Source organism: Equus caballus, chromosome 31 (genome assembly GCF_041296265.1).
Source record: "Equus caballus isolate H_3958 breed thoroughbred chromosome 31, TB-T2T, whole genome shotgun sequence".
In the NCBI taxonomy this organism is placed as follows: Eukaryota; Metazoa; Chordata; class Mammalia; order Perissodactyla; family Equidae; genus Equus; species Equus caballus.
This window is the reverse complement of record NC_091714.1, coordinates 18,224,035-18,243,316: the sequence shown is the minus strand read 5'-3', so window position 1 is coordinate 18,243,316 and position 19,282 is coordinate 18,224,035. Positions and strand designations below refer to the sequence as shown.

The 19,282-nt window shown below is 47.7% G+C and overlaps 1 protein-coding gene across 13 annotated transcripts in view; it reads left to right on the top strand.

Moving 5' to 3' along the window:
- SASH1 (SAM and SH3 domain containing 1) overlaps positions 1–19,282 on the top strand; it is a 300,847-nt gene that overhangs the window by 212,766 nt on the left and 68,799 nt on the right. For all 13 annotated transcript variants that reach the window (XM_023632953.2, XM_070256422.1, XM_070256416.1 and 10 more), the window contains one exon: positions 16,350–16,390. In XM_023632953.2, the coding sequence (XP_023488721.2) occupies positions 16,350–16,390 (41 nt within the window). The remainder of the gene's footprint in view (positions 1–16,349; positions 16,391–19,282) is intronic.

Below are 19,282 nucleotides of genomic sequence, written 5' to 3'. Positions count from 1 at the left end.
AAATTGTCTCCTGTAGGTAAATGCTTTCATAAATGGGTCCTCATCCCGCTTCCTTGCAGAGCTCGCTCCTGGGGGCTGGGCTTGAGGACAGGGCATCCGGCTTCATCCCTTTGAGGCGGCCCTCGGGAAGCCCCTGAGGACAGGGTCTGTGTCTGTGGTCACGTGGCCTTCTCCAGGTGACAAGCTGGGGCTCTCTGTGCTCATTGAAGTGAGCCCGCGGTGCACTCGTTAATCCTCCTTCAGAACAGCCCAGGTCCAGTGAGAGCTGCTGATGAGGGCTGCGAGTTTGCTGGGAAATCCAGGTCAAGGCTTGTCCCCTGGAGCTGAGACCAGTGCATCCTGTTTCCCCATTCTGTTTGTGGCAGGGCCGTGCTGTGGGGAGGGGAACACCGATGTTTCCCATGGGGAACGTGCATGTGTTCCCTGGAGTGAGGAAGCTGTGTGGTGGCAGGTCCTTCAGGATAGTTCTCTGGTCGGTGCTGCCCGGTTCAGGTGGACGTGTTCTCGCCGTGTGCCCTCTGTCTTCCCAGGAGAGGGAGGTGGGCTCTCACGGCCTGTTGGAGCAGCACCGCTGAGAGAACCAGAGGTGACTCGGGCTGTCACCGTGTGGTCCTTCGAGCTCATCGGGGTGGGAAGCAGAGATGGAACAGCAAGTGTAGCTTTCAGAAAATAAATGGGCTGCACTGAGAGCCAGGCATCAGCGTGTATAGTATGTATTCTTTGCTTTAATCAGTTTGCTGATAGCCATCTGCCAAGGCTGTGGGCTCCAGGGCAAGGTCACTGTCCAGGGGGCTGGAGCTCTCAGAGTGCTCGCCTCTGCGATTGGTCCTCTGGGTTGCATCACCCCTCTGGGTTTCATGGTGACGAGTCTGTCAGGTGCTTGCCCAGAATCCTTCTCACCTGGGCCATCTTTCGTTTTCTGATCCAGTCCAAAGCGTGCCCTGCACCGGCCACTTCTGCATGGACCGTCCACATAGGCTGCTGTGCCATCGCCTGTTGGTGTTGGACAGAATCTGAGCCTGAATTTAAGCTCTGCTCCCTATGGGGTTTAAGTTCTCTGAGCCTCAGGTTCCTAATCGATAAAATGTGCACAGGAAATGCTCTTTCTGGGGGTGGTTGTGTGAAATGCCTAGCACTGTGCCTGGTGTGTGATGGGTGCTCTCATTTCCCTGGTTCCCTCCCCACTGTGCCCTCTGTAATGCAGGGTGCAGCCCATGGCAGTGGCAGTGGGCCTGTGGTTTTCATCTTCAGTCTCGTTAGACAGTACCAGACACAGCTTGTCACTGGCCGCGGCCACTTAAAATATGCCATTCCCACATGAGCTTTCCTTTCCCTTCAATGCCCCAAAGAAGAGGAGCTAGGAGACAACAACCGTTGTCACAGAGCCTGTGCGGCCGCGCCGTGCTGAAGTATCCGTTTGTGCGGGCAGATCTGTGTGTGCACACGTGTGTGCTCCATCGCACAGCATATCTGAGGGGCTCGGCATTCCAGAACGCAGGGGCTCGGGGTGGGAGCAGCTGTGCCAGAATTCTCCACCTCAGCTGTTGCCCTCTGAAAACTCTGTTGCCCTTAACTCCGTCTGGTGAGGGAGCCTCCAGCTGACCCGGGCCCAGCATGAGTCCACAGGCGTGGGCTGCAGCCGTCATGGTGGCAGGCCGTGTGCGATTGCTGGGGACAGCCGCTACTGCCAGGGAACGATTCAGTATGCGAAGGTGCTCTCTGCTGTTTATTCCCTCTCCTGCAGGAGCGATGAACCGAGCACTGGGCCAGGGAGGAGGATGAGGTGGGAGGGAGGTTGTCAGTAAGTAAATAGCATTCCCATCCTGGCAGGAATAAGGGGAGACCCACACCTACCACTGCTCTGTATAAATCCTCCTGACCAAACTGTAATGCAAATGCTAGCTTGCAGTTAAGGAAGCCAAGGTTTAGAAAGACTCAATGACTTGCCAAGATCAGAATCACAAACTTTGGGCGAGGCCAAGGCGGAATTCCAGTCCAGCTCTGTTGATCTGACCCCGGCCGGGCCAGACTCCACCATGAGGAGTATTCGAGGACTGATCCACTTAGGAAAGACCAGCGATGGGCCAGGCAGCTAATGCGGTTTAATTGAATAAACGTTTTTCACATTGCTGCTGTGTGGGTGAATAGGCTAGGCCCTGTAAGGATGAATAGGATAGGAAGGTCACCGTCTCTTGGAACCTGAAGAAGACATGACAACATGATAATATAATGCTACGTGAGTACGAAACAGAACTGCAGGAGGAGGAACGGTCCACCCCCAGAGGGCAGACGCGGGGCCGTGGACCACATAAATGTTATCAGTCAGTGTTCTGTTGGAGACGCAGATGTTAAGATCACGTTATTCTAGGGTTTTGACCTCATGCGTTGATGGGGCTGGTTCTACAGCCCAGGTGAGTCTGTTCCCTCTGTGGCTGATGATACAGCCTGAAGTCAGCAGGACTGGCATTCGGGACACAAAAGATGCACAAAAGCGGGGCAAGAAGGACAAACTGTCCCCTACAAGGATGGGCTGAGACCCATGTCATCTGTCCCCACCGCCGAGCAAGCCTCCGCCCTTGACCCCATGCGGAACCTGCAGGGGGAACTGGCATCCTTCCTCGGGAGCTAAAGCAGCCACAGGCCCGGAACTCTGAGATCCTGAGGGGGACGCTGGCAGGAATGCGAGTGTTGTGGGCCCCGCTGCTGCCCCTGCCACCCAGGGACCCAGGGGACATGTTTCAGCCACCACAGGGCTTCGTGCCCTACGTTGACCTTGAAGCATAGAAAGAAAATGGCTCCTGCTCTCCTTCTGCTTTCTGAATTGCACGTGGAACAGCTCATGTGGCCCACGCTGACCTGGAACTGTGCAGGGAAGGGAATTCCAGGACACGGAATCCAGCAGGGCTCAGCGCACAGGCTGCAGATCCACCACAGGTTCCCAAAGGAGTGAACACCGGAGGGATGACGGGTAGGCTTAGGCAGAAACAGAAGGGAAGGGAATTCCAGGCAGAAGCAAGGGCCTGCGAAGGTGGCAAGCACAGCACCTCAGGGAGGCGGAGCCCAAAGGCCAGCTCAAGGGGAGCAGCTCAGGAGTTGACCCTCGTGGGTTTTGTATGTTAAGGGGATCACTGTCAGTGAGAGGAGGTATGACTGCGTGCCCCCGGGAGGCAGGAGACCTGTGATAGAGGGGAGAGATCCTGAAGGTCTGAAACTTGCCAGAGCCTTTCTTTGTTAGGCTTCCTCTTTTTAAATTCTTTCATCCACTGGCAAATTCCTTCATCCAGCCCGTAAGGAGCGTCTCCTGCATCCCAGGCACTGGGGATGGATATGAGGTAGTTAAGACTAAACCTGGCCCCCAACCTCTTGTCTAAAAGCTTTGTCTAAATGAAACCTTACACTCAGGATAACACTGGCAAAATATTGGCTGCTTGTTTTCCTGTCTTCTGTATCCTTCTCTGAAAATCTCACTAGTAATCCTGCTTACTAGGTTCGAGGTGTTGTAGTGAAAGATGCAAGGCGAGACTGGAGGAGGAAGGATGGGGAGTGTGTTTTCCCGTCTCTGCTGGGTTAACCCAGGGTTCCGAGCACATCCATACATCAGAGTTAGCTGGAGAACTTGTTGGAAAGACAGACCCTCGGCCCCGCCCAGGCCTAATAAATTAGCTTCTCCAGATGTGGAACTCGGAGCCTTTAACAAGGTTCCCAGGAGGATCTTAGGCAGCCGGCTTGGTTTTATGAATCTGCCCGAACCCTTTCTTGTCAGTCGGATTGAAGCTGTCTGCTTCTGCTCCACGCCTCAATCACGGGTCGACCTGGGGGCCACTCAGCTGATGCTGATAGAGGTCTTTTCTCGTCCCGAGGATGCTGGCAGTGCTGTCTCGTGTCCAAATCCTCTCCAGCAGGTGTTGGTGCATCACTTCAGATAAAGCCACAGAATGAGAAGGGAGAAAGAAGAAGCAATCCGAGGGCAAAGTGGGTTCAGCCAGCGGGATGACAAAGTCCAGGGAGCTGCTGGTGGGTGGACCTGTGGAGGGCGCGTGGATGGGACACAGGAGACGTGTGGGAATTTAAAAATGGGATCTGAATGGGGACGGATGTTACCTAGACTTATTGCGCCGATGGTTTCGCAATAGAAACAAATATGGAGTCCTTATGTTGTATGGTTGAAACTAGCATAATGTTGTGTGTCAATTATACCTCAATTAAAAAAAAGAGACCTGAGAAGACAGGAAAGCTCGAGCTCCCATTTTTTTAGTATTTATGACATCTAAAAAATTTCCATGGGCGTGTCTGAAGGAATTAAAAGTGAAAAAAACAAAAGAAAGGCTGACGTGGTTATGGCAGTGGTCGCCATGGAAAGGACCCAATCCTTCATGCTGCCCGCCAGGAGAAGTAGGGCAGGCAGGCGGCTCCCACAGTCCTGTCCTGGAGAGTGGCTGGTCACTGTGCGTCCAGCACATGACCAGCGAGGCGAGGAAAGCCCTCCACGCCCACAGCTCCTCTAACTTGACTTTGGCCTCCAGAGGCGGCTTCACCGACTCCTTGCTCCCCTGAGAGCAGCTGATGGAAGAAAGGCTGGCAGCCCTGGCCGCCACGTCCCTCCCTGCGTTCCTCTGTGTCCAGACGGCACAGCGGCCAGCGTGGCCAGCGTGGCTTGGGCGACGGTGAATGGGAGCTGCTGTTTGCTTCCACTGAGAAAGTTCTGACCCGCTTCCGGAGCCATCGCCATGGAAACAGATGAGGAGATAATTGAATGGAGCCTCTTTTTCTCTCATCTCCCCTCTCTCTCCCTTTCCCCAGCCAGAGACTCAAGCTGGTAGGGGCCAGCTCTTTGCCGCCTGGCTTTCCCCGCAGGTCCATGATAAGAAGACCAAAGGCCGGCTTTCCTTACCGTGCCAGCCTCCGCTGGAATAAGTTACCCCATGTGCACCCTGTACCAGTCGGAGTGGCAGTCCATCTTCAACCCCGTTCTGGGGCTGGAGCCAGCGTCATGCAGACTGATAAGCAGGTGGCTTTCCAGAGGCACAGGCAGGTGCTTCCCCATTGATCCAGCCGGCCTCAAATCTCAGCCACATTTCCTTGCAGAAAAGCCTTTCTTGGACCAAATATTTATTACGCAGACGCAATAAATTTTAAAGGGGAAATAGAAGGAAGGAGTAATTTTGCTCCATTTCCAGAATAAGTAGCCATCGTTAAAAAAGGCAAACAAAGCTACTTACAGTGTTTTCCTCATTTTATAAAAACTAGCTTTTCTGGTGAAAACAATGTGCTAAAATCCTGTTTTAGTTTCTTTTGCTTTTGACAGTCTATTAGTAATTTTTAAGATACAGAGACGGAAACAAAGTTTAAAATTCACATCGAGGTCGTAAAAGGAAGGTGTTAGTTTTTACTGGTTACACCACACCCAGAATGAACAGAAGGAGGAGTTCAAGACTTCATTTTTTTAACACCTTAATTTGTGTGCCTGTTGAGGAAACATCTAAAGAACTTGACCTGGGGCTGCTGACTCCAGTGGCAAAGTCACAAACTTAAGTTGTACTTTCAGTGCCAATAATTAGAGAAAATGCACACCATGTTGGCTTTGGGCTCACGGCGTGGTGCCTGGCCGCCCTGTGAGCCCAGTAAGGACCTTGCCTTCATGGATCTGGTGTTTTAGCTGCAAGAACATTGGTCTGCGTGTCAGAGCTGAGTTTAAGCCCCAGCTCCGGACCTGCGATTGGACGGGTCACTTCCGGGAACTCTCTAGGCCCCAGGCTCTTCATCTGTATAACGGAGCTAGTTCTTTTCGGGGGCCCTGTAAGCCTGAAATATGAGCAGATGGTATGAACATCCTTGATCAACCCAGACCAAAGCTTTATAGAAATTGGTCATTTTTACTTCTTAACCACTGAAACGGTTAGGATTATATTCAGTTGTGTGTAACTGAAACCTGATTACTGCACTATTAAGGCCAATGGGAGCATTTTTTTCACATAGCAAAGAGTCTGAGATGGATGTTCCAAGGCTGGTACAGCTCGATGAATTGTTTCCTCTCTGCCACCATTCTCAGTGTGTGACTTTCTTCCTTATGATAAAATGACGACTGTTTGGGTATTGTGTCCATGTTTCGGGCAGGATCCAAGGGAAACAGTAAAGGGAAAAAAAACCCATGAAAACTGAGTCAGTTCTCTCATTATGAAAATAGTAGGTTTCCCAGAAACACCCCCCGTAAAGTTCCAGTTATATCTTCTTGGGCAGATGCTGACACTCGGCCTCTGCCAGCTGCAAGGGAGCCTGGGGAGGCGAGTGTTTTAACAGGGTACACTGCCACTCAGACAAAGTCGGGGTTCTTTTGGTAGGAAAGAAGATGAGTGTGGATATTGAAATGGGAGTCAACTGGCCTTGCCTGCTGTTACTACTCACTCAACCATCCATATCTTGCAGGATGTCAGTGTAATCTACCCAATTATGTTGCAAAGCACGTGTGCACATCCCTCATCAAGCCGTACAGGGCTTCTTTATCTATCCCAGACAAGAAATCATCGCTGGATGTTTTTATATGAGACTGATCAGGGACTGATGGCCTTTTTTAATGGACTTACGTACAAAATAGTATTATATACCCTCTAGTGTGTGATGGGGATATTCTGAAGATTAGTTACCAGCTTTGAAGGAATAGGGGAGGCATTTATCACTTCTCAGTGCTGAGATGTATGCTTATATTTTCAGTAGATCTGTGAGCATCAAAGCTGGCATCCATACAGCAAGTTTTTACCAACTTAGTTCAGACCCACAGAGGCCACAAATGAAGAATAATGTGGCCCCAGTGGAAAAGAGAAAACCCACTGAGAGGTTCTTGTAAGCCTTGGAGGATGACTCTGTGCCATCCCAGATTGATTCTCCCTGAAGATGGGCGTGTTCGGCTCTGCACTTCTGCACTTTGTAGACTCCTGGCCTGAGTGACTTGTGGCCAGACACAGCCAGGTTGTGGTCCTGCATTGTGGAGAGGTGGCTTTCGGCTACTTTTCAGGCATGAAACTCGTCAACTTCTGCCCGCGTCCTGCATCGTTAACTTTCGGTACAAGTCACCAGTTGGTGAATGAAAGGACACAAATCTCTTTCAATGCACCTTTGTGAAGGATTTTCAAATTCAACAGAAGCGGAGCCTGTTCTTGGCCTGGAGGGCTTGTTGGCCACCCCCGAGGTGCCAGAGAACCAACCCCTTCCATGTGGAGAAACTGAAGGGCGCTTTGAGAACTAAGAGAGACTTTCCTCCACAGGGGGAGTGTGTTGAAGGAAAAGGCAGGAATCATAATTGCTAGCTTTTTGTTGCTGTGGCTTAGCTTGCACAGGCATGTTCTAAATACCATATAAGTCAAAACTCACTGAAACCTATAGAAAACTTATGTGAGCCGTAATATTGGCTCCATTTTACAGAGCAGGAAACTGAGATGCAGTGGGACGAAGTAACTTGTCCAGAGTTGCGAGTTAGTAAGTGGGAGAGCTGGGCTGGGAACGCTGCTGGGCGGACTCCACAGCCCACTTGGCGAGCCGTTAGTGCTGAGTGGCTTCCTGAGTGGCGGGCCTTAGGGGAACATTTGCAATGACGTCATTCACGTCCAGATCCCAGTCAGCTGCGCATGCGTCTCTGCGTTGACATCCTGTTCAATCGTTGGTGTGTGTATTTTTAATTCTAAGAAAAACATGGCTTGCCTTTAGAAAGGGCAGTTGAGAAAGTGAAAGGAATCACTATGTCCATGCTAACTATTTGAGAGGAGTTAAGATTTAAAAAAAAAAGAGATGGGCTTGATTTGTGCAGAAAAGATCATGTTTAAGTACGTAATCTTCCATGTACTTAATATACTTTGCAGGGGGACTGAAGGATAGCAAAAATGGTTGTCATTAGAAGTAAAGTCACATACCTAGGTTGGCCATGTCTTTCTCTCTGTATTTTTCTGAACAGGATACTCCTTTTGAAACACCTTCTACAGAAGGAATAGGCTGGCCTACGGTGATTCTGATGGTAATTTTAAACCAAAGATAATATAGAAGAGGGGTGGGGCAGAAAAAAGTTGAAAATGCCAACACTCACAGCTGGACATTTCTAACTTTTTGGATGTCCTTTCAGCACATTTCAAGTGTGAGAATTGTATTTGTGTGGTAAGAGGGCCTCTCCTTATCGGAATTAAAGATTGCATGGCAGTCTTGTTTTGAGACAATATCCGCACTTAATTGCCATTTGTTTTGGAGAGTTAATATTACACGATCATTGGACCCAAACGCTTTCCCATGATATGCGTCCGTATTGAAACGCTACTCAACATCAACAAAAAATTATTTATTGTACACTGTGTTAGACGCAGTAAGCTAAATTGTTATAGTTCTTACTGCTTAAGGAAGATAATAGGATATATGACAATGGGAATAACATTATGCTGAAAAAAATGGATAAAGAGCTTTTGACATGTTCAATCATTGTTTTTTTTTAAAAAATTCTGAGAAAAATATGAATTGCTCGTATAAAGTGCGATTGAGAGAACGAGAGGAATTATGGTGTCCCTCCAAATTATTTGAGGCACGTTAATCTTAAAACAGTAGAAAGGAGGAGTCTTGGAGATTTAGAAACTGCTGGAGTCTAGAACAGACGTCGTGGGGCAGCGCATGGTGGAACGAGGATGGTGAAATCCTGTGCAGGGACCAAGAACATTCGTCTGTTTGGGGCTGCTCCGGAGAAAGAGGTCACACCTACTGGGAACTTGAAGTGCCGGGCAGTGTGCTAAGCTGTACGTTCATCGTCTCATGTAATTCTCTTAACCCGTCAAGGTGGGCGCAGTTTTATCATCCCTGGTTCACATAAAAAAGAAAACAGGGCTTAGATTTGTGGCTGTGCTGTGTCAGGCCACTGCCTCAGATTTGGTACTTCAGACACCTGCCTTGATCATTTATGAAGGTGACCTTGTAACAAAAAGCCAGAAACTACAGCTGGGAATAGACTGAAACGAAAGAAAAAGCCCGTATGGGAAGTGTTTTGACCAGAGTGACGAAACGTCACCAATGTTGTCATTGATACTGAATATTCAGGGGGTTCTAGCAATATACCAGATTTTCAGCAATAGAGTTATTTTCAAGCCCAGCTACTGGGTTTGCAAGCTAAATTCTCTCATGTGTGTGAAATCCCGCAGCTATTGGCTGGGAGGGAATGCATCTAGGGTAAAGGAGGACAGGCGCGGGGGGCACAGAATTAAAGGTGGCGCTCGCTGCCCGCACCTGTCCTATGATGTTGACAGTGAGCATCTCCCACACTGGGGACCCTCAGTGTCTCTGGGGCCTCCTTTTTGTCCTGGCCCTGTGGCTAGGGAAGGGGTGACCCTTGAATTCTTACTGCAGACTGTAGACACCATGAACGGGCTTTTGCTTCGTATTTATTTCTGTTAAATAGAGAAGATAGGCTCCTATGATGAAAAATACCTTTCATACCCAACGGATAATAAGAAGTATCAAATTAAGGAATCACCTGTTTTACACAACATGATTTGTCACCAAATATGCAAAACATGAGTCTGAGTAGTTAGTTATATTTAAGAAAGGCATAAAGAAAAAGGAAATACAATGACTAAAAAGCCCCCAACCCTTTTCCTGTCCTCTTCTTCCCCCTGTGCACGTACAACTCAATAGCCCAGATGTCTCTTTCTTTTTTCTACAACTTGAAGAAGATGCTACTGGCTTTGGGGACTGCCTTGGCAGGCCTGGGATGATGCCGGAAAAGACCCAGACACAGCAGAAGCCCTGATTCAAAATTCAGCAGGAAAGAAACTCATGGGGAAATGTATTTCCGGAGACTCAAGATAAAGGAACCTTAAAAATCTCTTAAGTGTAGGTTTTCCAGTAACATATAACACATGTTCCTTTCCTAGAAATCAGATTTTATAGCAGTGTTTCCTATTTTTTTGTTTGGTTATAATCAAGTTTCTGGACAGTCTATCAAAACAAAGGCACGAAGTCTCTTTCAGGCATTCCTTTGTGCTTGGGCATTCGTTCCTCTTTCCTGGTTGCCAGACCAAGTGTGTAACAACGAGATAGAGTTGTCTTTGCCTGGAGGTTGCTTAGACTATTCGCGTATAAATAGACATAAGGAGAAAAATGCGTTGGAGCTAAATTATGTGGCCTCCTTGCCTTCGACAATCAGACAAGAAGATCGTGCAACGGCAACACAAGCAAATGCTGAAAAGAGTTTTTGAATAAACCCATAGACCGTGTTCAGATTTGGTGTTGAAAACATGCCCTGTCTTCACAAGTTCTTCTGAGCATCATTCCAGTCACTTATTCAAGAACAAGGCCAGTGTGTGAGATAACGGGCATTTCTGTTACGTAAATGAGAAACCGTATGGGTGAAGCAGACGAGGCGTTGGACGCAGAGTCAGAGGTACGGCTTCTAAACCCAGGGATGTCCCTGCCCACCGCGTGTCCTTAGGCAAGGTGGAATTCTCCGCAGACGGGAAGCGTTTCATTTTCACCTGTTACTTTCTCTTTCTCTGTGGCCTTATGAGGATCTCTGCTGTGAAGCAGCCAACTCAATAGAAAAGAAAACAGAGCAACCTGGAATTTACCCTGGATGGCCTTTGAGGCAGCACTGTGACTTGTGGAAAACCGATTTTAATATCGTTCTAGCCAAAAACGTAAAAGCATACTCTCCTGGTTTTCCTTCTCCCCACTGACCGCTCCTCTTGGGTCCATTGCCTGCTTCATCTTCTTTTCCTGACCCCCCCAAAAATTGGATTGCCCCGAGCTCCGTCTTCCTACAGCTTCTCTTCATTGTGTTCAGTTGGTCTCCTAGCTTTAAATATGCAAGTGACTTCCAAGTTCTTAATCTCCGGTCCTCTCTGACTCCCCTGGACTCTGACGTAGCCAGCTCTCTCCTTCAGATCTCCCCAGGATGTTCCGTAACACCTCAGACGTAGCACGGCCAGCGTAGAGCTTTTACTTTCCGTCCTCTCCCTGCCCAGAATTCCTCATTTGAGGCATTGCATGTCATGTCAGTTCATCGTTTAGGTCTCTGCTCAACTGTCGCCTCTTCAGAGAGGGCTTCTCTGTCCGTGTCATCTGAAATTCTCCCCAGTTCTTGATCCACATCCCTTCCAGCTTCTCTCCTCCCACATCCCAGCTGCAGAGAGAGACCCTACCTGTCATGGTTACCCTCCATCCTGAGAGGGACCCTACCTGTCATGGTTACCCTCCATCCTGAGAGGGACCTTACCTGTCATGGTTACGCTCCATCCTGAGAGGGACCCTACCTGTCATGGTTACGCTCCATCCTGAGAGGGACCCTACCTGTCATGGTTACGCTCCATCCTGAGAGGGACTTTACCTGTCATGGTTACGCTCCATCCTGAGAGGGACCCTACCTGTCATGGTTACCCTCCATCCTGAGAGGGACCTTACCTGTCATGGTTACGCTCCATCCTGAGAGGGACCCTACCTGTCATGGTTACCCTCCATCCTGAGAGGGACCTTACCTGTCATGGTTACGCTCCATCCTGAGAGGGACCCTACCTGTCATGGTTACGCTCCATCCTGAGAGGGACCTTACCTGTCATGGTTACCCTCCATCCTGAGAGGGACCTTACCTGTCATGGTTACGCTCCATCCTGAGAGGGACCCTACCTGTCATGGTTACCCTCCATCCTGAGAGGGACCCTACCTGTCATGGTTACCCTCCATCCTGAGAGGGACCCTACCTGTCATGGTTACCCTCCATCCTGAGAGGGACCTTACCTGTCATGGTTACGCTCCATCCTGAGAGGGACCCTACCTGTCATGGTTACCCTCCATCCTGAGAGGGACCTTACCTGTCATGGTTACCCCTCCATCCTAAGTGCCTCAGAGGAGGCCAGACTCATCATGGGAGCCGAATAAGTGTTTATCAGAGGAAGAAAGAATGAAAATGAAGGGACGAAGCAATTTAACAAAGAATTCGCTAAAGACTGAGATAGGACAAAAGGAGTTAGTTTAAGGTCTGGGGATGCTGTTCATTAAACTGGGGTTTGGATCTAATTTATAAATTCCTTATGAATTTTCTGAAGTGCATTTCACCTTCAGAGAGGGCTAAAGTAGCTTAAGGATCTTGAGGAAAAATGTTTACACCCAAGCCGTTTCAGGGTCTGATAGTTATTGATGAAAAGGTACTTCGTAAGATTGAGTTCAGAGACTTTAAATGCACAATGATGAGTATTAAATGCTTAGATTTTCCGTGTGCAGTGGAACGTTAATTACTGCTTGTTAGTCATGGAAATGCATGAGGAAGGTCCCCTCCTTTTCACCTTGTTGACAGTGAGGGTGGTGGGCAGAAAAGGGCTGACAACCCGGCATCCCGCTCCGCCGACGTCAGGCCTGCAGCGTCTGGCTCGAAGAAGGATGTGTCACCCAGAGGGCTCATTGGGATTGACTTCTGAGCTGTAGTTTCTTCCACCAGGAGATCAGTAAAAATGACCCCTTCCATCTGCTGCCATCCAAATTTGGAATTTGGTTACTCCTGCTGGATGAATTTTATAATCAGCCTCAAGGAGAAAGAAGATGGCATTTCATGTCCCTGCTCTGCCAGCTCCTGTTTGCAGCGACAGTTCACTGCATCCAAATTAAACTTCATGCGGTGTCATTTTCCCCCTTTGTAAATTGGTGAGTTGGGGAGCCTCGTGCCTATGAAACACTGGCTTGCTATTTTTTGGCCGGTATCTAGATTGAGAACTTGTGAAATTTTAAAAATAAAAGCCCCGTTGGCCACAGCAAGATGAATAAAGAAACTACAGTGCCATCTGCTGGCACCCTAGGGAAATGCAAGCGATGACTGGGAGCGGCACCTCTTACGTAACGAAAACTCAAAAGTGCAAATCTGAGGATAAATTATTGCACATGTGTGATTATTTGAAGAAAGGAGAAAAGATGATGAAAAAGTTTGAAGCCAGCATTTTATAGAGGAAATACATTTATATATATATGTATATTTTTTTTTTTTTTATAAAGATTTTATTTTTTCCTTTTTCTCCCCAAAGCCCCCCGGTTCATAGTTGTATATTCTTCGTTGTGGGTCCTTCTAGTTGTGGTATGTGGGATGCTGCCTCAGCGTGGTTTGATGAGCAGTGTCATGTCCGCGCCCAGGATTCGAACCAACGAAACACTGGGCCGCCTGCAGCGGAGCGCGTGAACTTAACCACTCGGCCACGGGGCCAGCCCAAATACATTTATATTTTGTGATATCTCTGTTATCGCAAAGAATTTACCTTTTTCTGCAGTGTGGGTCCTGGAGTATTTTTATGGTATTAGACATTCCCATTTGGCAGAATGAATGAAAAATGGGTTGGAAAAATCGAAACGAGTCAGACACACATTGAAAAGACAACAGGGCCGGTGGTCCGGGATGCCTGGGTCTAGCTCCTTGCTGGCCTCTAACTGGCTGTGGAAACTTAGGCCCCTTGTGTGACTTCTGGACACCATAGTTTCCTGTAAAATTGGCATTGGATTAAATGGTGGGTTAAATTCCTAACAACTCGATAAGGTGTATTATTCTAAATCAGCAAAGGACTAAAATAAGTAATGTTTCTTTCGACCGTTTCCCCATGAAAGTATTTCTTTTAGAAAAAATAAAAGTTCACATACGTAGTTTTGGTTTCTTCCGTAGTTAAGTGGTTGATCCAGAGCTAGGAAGACTTGATATGTTTCATCCTTAGCAGTTAGGTCAAGACTGTCCTCGTCCTTAGCGTGAGTTTAAAAATAAACGCGCTTCCTTCGCTGTGAGCGGTCATCTGCAGAAAGCTTGGTGACCGTGCTGGTGGGTCACGGCCAGTAGGAGTAAGGCAGACCCATGCTTATTACCATGGCTGTGAGCTGAAAATGCAGCAGAGGAAAATTTAAAAAGCGAAATTTAAGAATCCAAACCTTAGCTTAGATATTATTTGTGAAGGATTTTCTGCCTTAATCCCCAGCCAGCTAGCCACCTCCCCAGGCTGCTGCCTGCTGCCGTTTTCTCTGCCCGTACTTCTGTGGCCCTGAGCTCCTTGCGTGGGCTGCTGCTCCCCCTCCCTTCCCTTTCCTCCTCCTGCTGTTGCTCCTTCTTTGCGTGGACTTCGTTGTTCCTGTTTGTAGCCCGCCCTCAGTCGTGAGTCCCATCTCTTCGTAATTATCCACGTGCTTTACTCATAATAGCATTCGATACATTTTTTTTTAAAGATTTTATTTTTCCTTTTTCTCCCAAAGCCCCCAGGGTACATAGTTGTATATTTTTTAGTTGTAGGTCCTTCCAGTTGTGGCATGTGGGACGCCGCCTCAGCATGGCTTGATGAGCGGTGCCATGTCTGCACCCAGGATTCAAACTAGCGAAACCCTGGGCTGGTGAAGTGGAGTGCATGAACCTAACCACTCCACCACCGGGCCAGCCCCCTCGATAGATTTTTGCTGAATGAATTAAAACTTGAAATGGCTGTTTCATAGAAGCCTTTCAAGGAAGTAGACGTTTCGACATTTTCATTTTTGTGTGGGTAGGAGAGAGCAGAACTGATCCTAGAAGCTACCTCTTGGCTAAATTTGATGATGAAGTGAATTTCCTTACATTTTCTGTGTTCACTGCATGGTAGTGAGGGGCGATAACCAGACTTCAGATCTGCCTCTTGTCCTCAGCAACTGAGACATCTCCCCTGTTTCCTGTTCTTAACTCCCCCTCTGTCCCTTCCTTGACACTGGAGGTCTGTCAGATTGTTTGCTGGTCAAAACAGTTGTCTTCTGTGGACGTGAGGTATGAAGGTGCTTGCAGGGCTGGGCCTTCGAGTCTCAGATGGCAGCCAGCAGCCAGCTAGCATCAGTGCAGCTGTAATGGCGGGGGATGGCCTGTCAAAGGTGGCTGTGCATGCGAGAAAGCCCCTTCCCCTTCTCTCTGGTCACCTTAAGCTTTCAAGTTTTAATTTTTTTTCCTTTTTCTCCCCAAAGCCCCCCGGTACATAGTTGTATATTCTTAGTTGTGGGTCCTTCGAGATGTGGCATGTGGGACACCACCTCAGCATGGCTCGATGAGCAGTGCCATGTCCGCGCCCAGGATTCGAACCGACGAAACACTGGGCCACCTGCAGCAGAGCGCGTGAACTTAACCACTCGGCCACGGGGCTGGCCCCCCACCTTAAGCTTTAGAGGTCCTTTTCACCTGCGAGGTAGGCAGAACGTCACTGTTAAGTGATTCGAAAGTTCTGCTTCTCTTCCTCTGATGTTTTCTGTGTAACTCAGTTCTGGCCTCCCGGCCTATCTTCCCACGTGTTCTCTCACTAAAGAGGGTTTTGGCAGATGCCTCCTCCATCCTTGGCAGATGACCTTGTAGTGAAGGTTCAGGTGTCACCTCCCTGGGGATTTGTGCTTCTCTTCTGCTGTGGGTTCCTTCTTCCTGGTTTTCCTTGTCAGCAAGCCCGTGGACCCTGAACTTGCCCTGTAGGCTCTGGACCCGCCTAATAATGATTATGCTCCACATTCTGCTCTTCCCTTCTGGAGAGAGCCAGTTTTAACTTTCTTGGGTTTCCCTGCCTTCTTACTCTTAAGTTATATCCATATTTTCTGGAGAGGAAATGCTTCATGAACTGGTGCGGGGCCCTGTTCACATTGCAGGTTGTTTGGGTCCATCTGGATCAGCAGTCACAAATGCAGCCAGAGTAGGGTAGGGTGTGGGCCAAATCTGGTGCCTGGACACGTATGGCTTAACTTGGACATATTTTTGGAAACACTGAATTATTTGCCGTCGCTTACAAATGTAGCACTCTCATAAAAAGAGGCAGGTTCCTGGCCTTTCTTTGAACATTGGAAGATCTAGCAGAATGGACGGTGTGCTTGCCAATTGGCAGACACCAGCCGGAGGAGCTACATCCTGGCTGCCCTCTGTTTGGGGGGCATCTCCTGTTCGTTGTGGTCTCCCCTTATTTCTTCAAAGCTGACCACTTTGCTCAATCTGCTGGCCGGAGTGGCATTTGTGGTGCTGGGTCTGTATTTTCATTATTATTTGCCTTCTCTTTCCCACTCACACAAGAAACTTATCAATGGCAGGAACGCAAGGTGTAGTTAATGGTTCACAGAAATGGAAGGTACTTCAGCGATCGCAGTGAAGTCCGTTCCTTTCATTTAATAGAGACCCTGAAGTGAGTCTTTAATAAATGTTGACAAATGGCACGCGAGTGTGTTTCTAGCAAGGCAGCAGATGGCCGGAGAAGGCCGTTCGTAAATATCCTATAAAAATTTACCTGGCTCCGCGAAGTCGTGTCGAGACCGGGTTGTACTAGTTAGGTGGATTTTCAGTTTTCGAATGAAGGCAAAGCTCTCTAGTAATCAGACTCGTTTTTCTTTTCTAGGAATCCTCTTCATAAGTCAAACTCAGAAGACGGCTCTGTCGGTCAGTACCACTTTGCTTGGTTTAACTGTTTGAAATGATTTTCTTTCACTACTTTATAGCACATATAAATGTGTGAAAATACAAAAACCACAAAGCATCCTTCTACTCAGAAATAAACACTAAGATTTTGATGTACAGCTTCCCTCTCTTTTTTTTCTGTATTTGTGTGAAAACATAATTGGGGTCATATTCTGCATATTTTAAATTAATTTTTTCCACTTGAATATGTTCCAAGCATTTTCCCATGTGACTGAGTATTCTCTACGGTAGAATTCTTAAGCCTGCGTCATATCCTGCCATATTGGACGTGCCATAATTTAATCAACCAGTCTCTTCTTTGCTGGACATTTGTTTCCTTTTTTTTTTTTTTTATGATTGGCACCTGAGCTAACAACTGTTGCCAATCTTCGTTTTTTGGTTTTGGGGTTTTTTTCCCCCTGCTTTTTCTCCTCAAATTCCCCCAGTATATAGTTGTATATTTTAGTTGTGGGTCCTTCTAGTTGTGGCATGTGGGAGGCTGCCTCAGCATGGCCTGACGAGCGTTGCCGTGTCCACACCCAGGATCTGAACCAGCGAAACCCCGGGCCGCTGAAGCGGAATGAGTGAACTTAACCACTCGCCACGGGGTCAGCCCTTCGGTTTTTTCTCTATCACAGGGGAATGATGCTACTGTAAAAATCCTGAGCCTATCCCTGATCGTGTCCTTTATATATATAATATAATTGTATATGTAATTTATATTGTGTTATATATAATATATCTTATGTTATTGAGGTCATATTGGCTTATGACATTGTGTAAATTTCAGGTGTACATCACTCTATTTCAGTTTCTGTATAGACTGCGTTGTTCTCACCAACAGTCCAGTTTTCACCCGTCACTGTACATATGTGCCTCTTTACCCCTTTCTCCCTCTCCCCTATTCCCTTTCACTCTAGTAACCACTAATTTGTTCTCCTTATCTGTGTGTTTGTCTACCAATCACACATGAGTGAAATCATACAGTGTTTGTCTTTCTCTGTCTGACTTATTCGTTTAGCATAACACCCTCACGGTCCATCCGTGTTGTCGCAAACGGCACAATTTTGTCTTTTTTTAGATGGCTGAGTAGTATTCCACTGTATATATGCACCACATCTTCTGTATCCATCCACCTGTTGATGGGCACTTGGGTTGCTTCCACAACTTGGCTATTATGAATAATGTAGTGAACATAGGGGTGCGTGCATCTTTATGCATTCGTGTTTTCATGTTCTTTGGATAAATACCCCGCAGTGGGACAGCTGGATCTTATGGTAGTTCTATTCTTAATTTTTGAGGAATCTCCATACTGTTTTCCATAGTGGCTGCACCAGTTTGCACTCCCACCAGCAGTATATGAGGGTTCCCTTTTCTCCACAACCTCTCCATTAAGGTGTTAAATATTTTATATTTCCTTGATTATGAAATCCACTCTTGATGGAGCACCATCTTCTCTGCCTGGGTCAGAGGGAGCTTGGCAAGGTAATCATGGTTAGGAGCATGAGAGCTCAAATCTGGCATAGATTTGTATTTGAATCGTGATTCTACCAACTTAGTAGTTATGACCCTGAGCGAGTCACCTGCCTCCCTGAGCCTCGGTTTTCTGATCCACTAAATGGGAACAAGAATACATCATATATTCATTATGAGTACTAAATGAGGTATAACATTAGATAGCAAAGTGCTTGGATAGAGTAAGTACTGGATAAATGTTACCATTTATTTTTTAAGCTGCATCTCCATTTCAGAAACATTAAAATGGGAGAGGAAGGGAGTATAGCTTACAGTCAAAGAAATGCACTCTGTTCCCAGATTGCCCGAGAGAAAGGCTGAATTAGTGGTAATCCTGCTTCTGTTTTAACCTTTCCTGGTGCCCCTTGCCGCAGTGTGTAGCCCAGAGGCCACAGGAGCCCTTCCAGATTCTGAGCACACAGGCAGTCAGTCTCAGGCCGTCCGGCTCTGGTTTCATTCTTGTAGCTCTGAGGCTTGTCAGAACTTAAACGAGGGCATCCTGTTTTGACAAATGATGCCCTTTTTGGCTTGGGGCACTGTGGACGGGGTTTCCGCATGTCTGTTTCATGCAGCATCGCCTGGCACCACCGGTCTAGACTGTGGAAACCAAGAGTGCATGACTCTGCCGGGCCCTGTTTCCAGTGGCCGCGGAGCCACCAGACACCAGGTGGTGACGAAGCTGCCGCTTTGGGTGTGCCACGTCTCCACAGAGCAGATACTGCTGTTGCTTCATTTCATTTTTAGGGAATAAAAGACTATTCTATCCTTTCATCTTACATACTCGCCTCCTTTCCCTTTGCTTTTTAAAAGATATTACGTATTATTGGTGATCAGAACCCTGCCAGATATTAAACATGTCTGGCTATGGCAGGGAATTTGTTTTCAGTTGAAAGTCGCCCCGGACAGTCTGGGAAGGCTGGGAGGCAGGAGGGGGACCCAATTGGGAGATGTCACAGCAGGATAGCAGTCTGCTTTTCTTGTCCTTGTGCCCTGAGTAAGATGTAGGCAGGTCACCAGGTGCCTGAATGCCTGGGAGGTGGAATCTTGCCCCACCCATGCTGTGGCTAAACCCATGGAAACGCCACACCTTCAAGAAACAGTGCGGGTCAACCCCGCAGACCTGTGGACCCAGCTCTGTGGACCTGTGTGCCCAGGACATGCCAACCATTCTGTTCTCTTCATAATTCTGGGATAAGAGAAATAAATCAAGGGTAGACCAACGACAGGAAGAACGACAAAACAAAGCGAACTTTTTCAAATATCCTATTTCTGGTTTCGTTGAAATAATTGTGGCTGAGACCAAAGGGGAGAAAGTATACCACAAGACAAGGCAGAATTAGAAATGCTAGTTAAACAAAC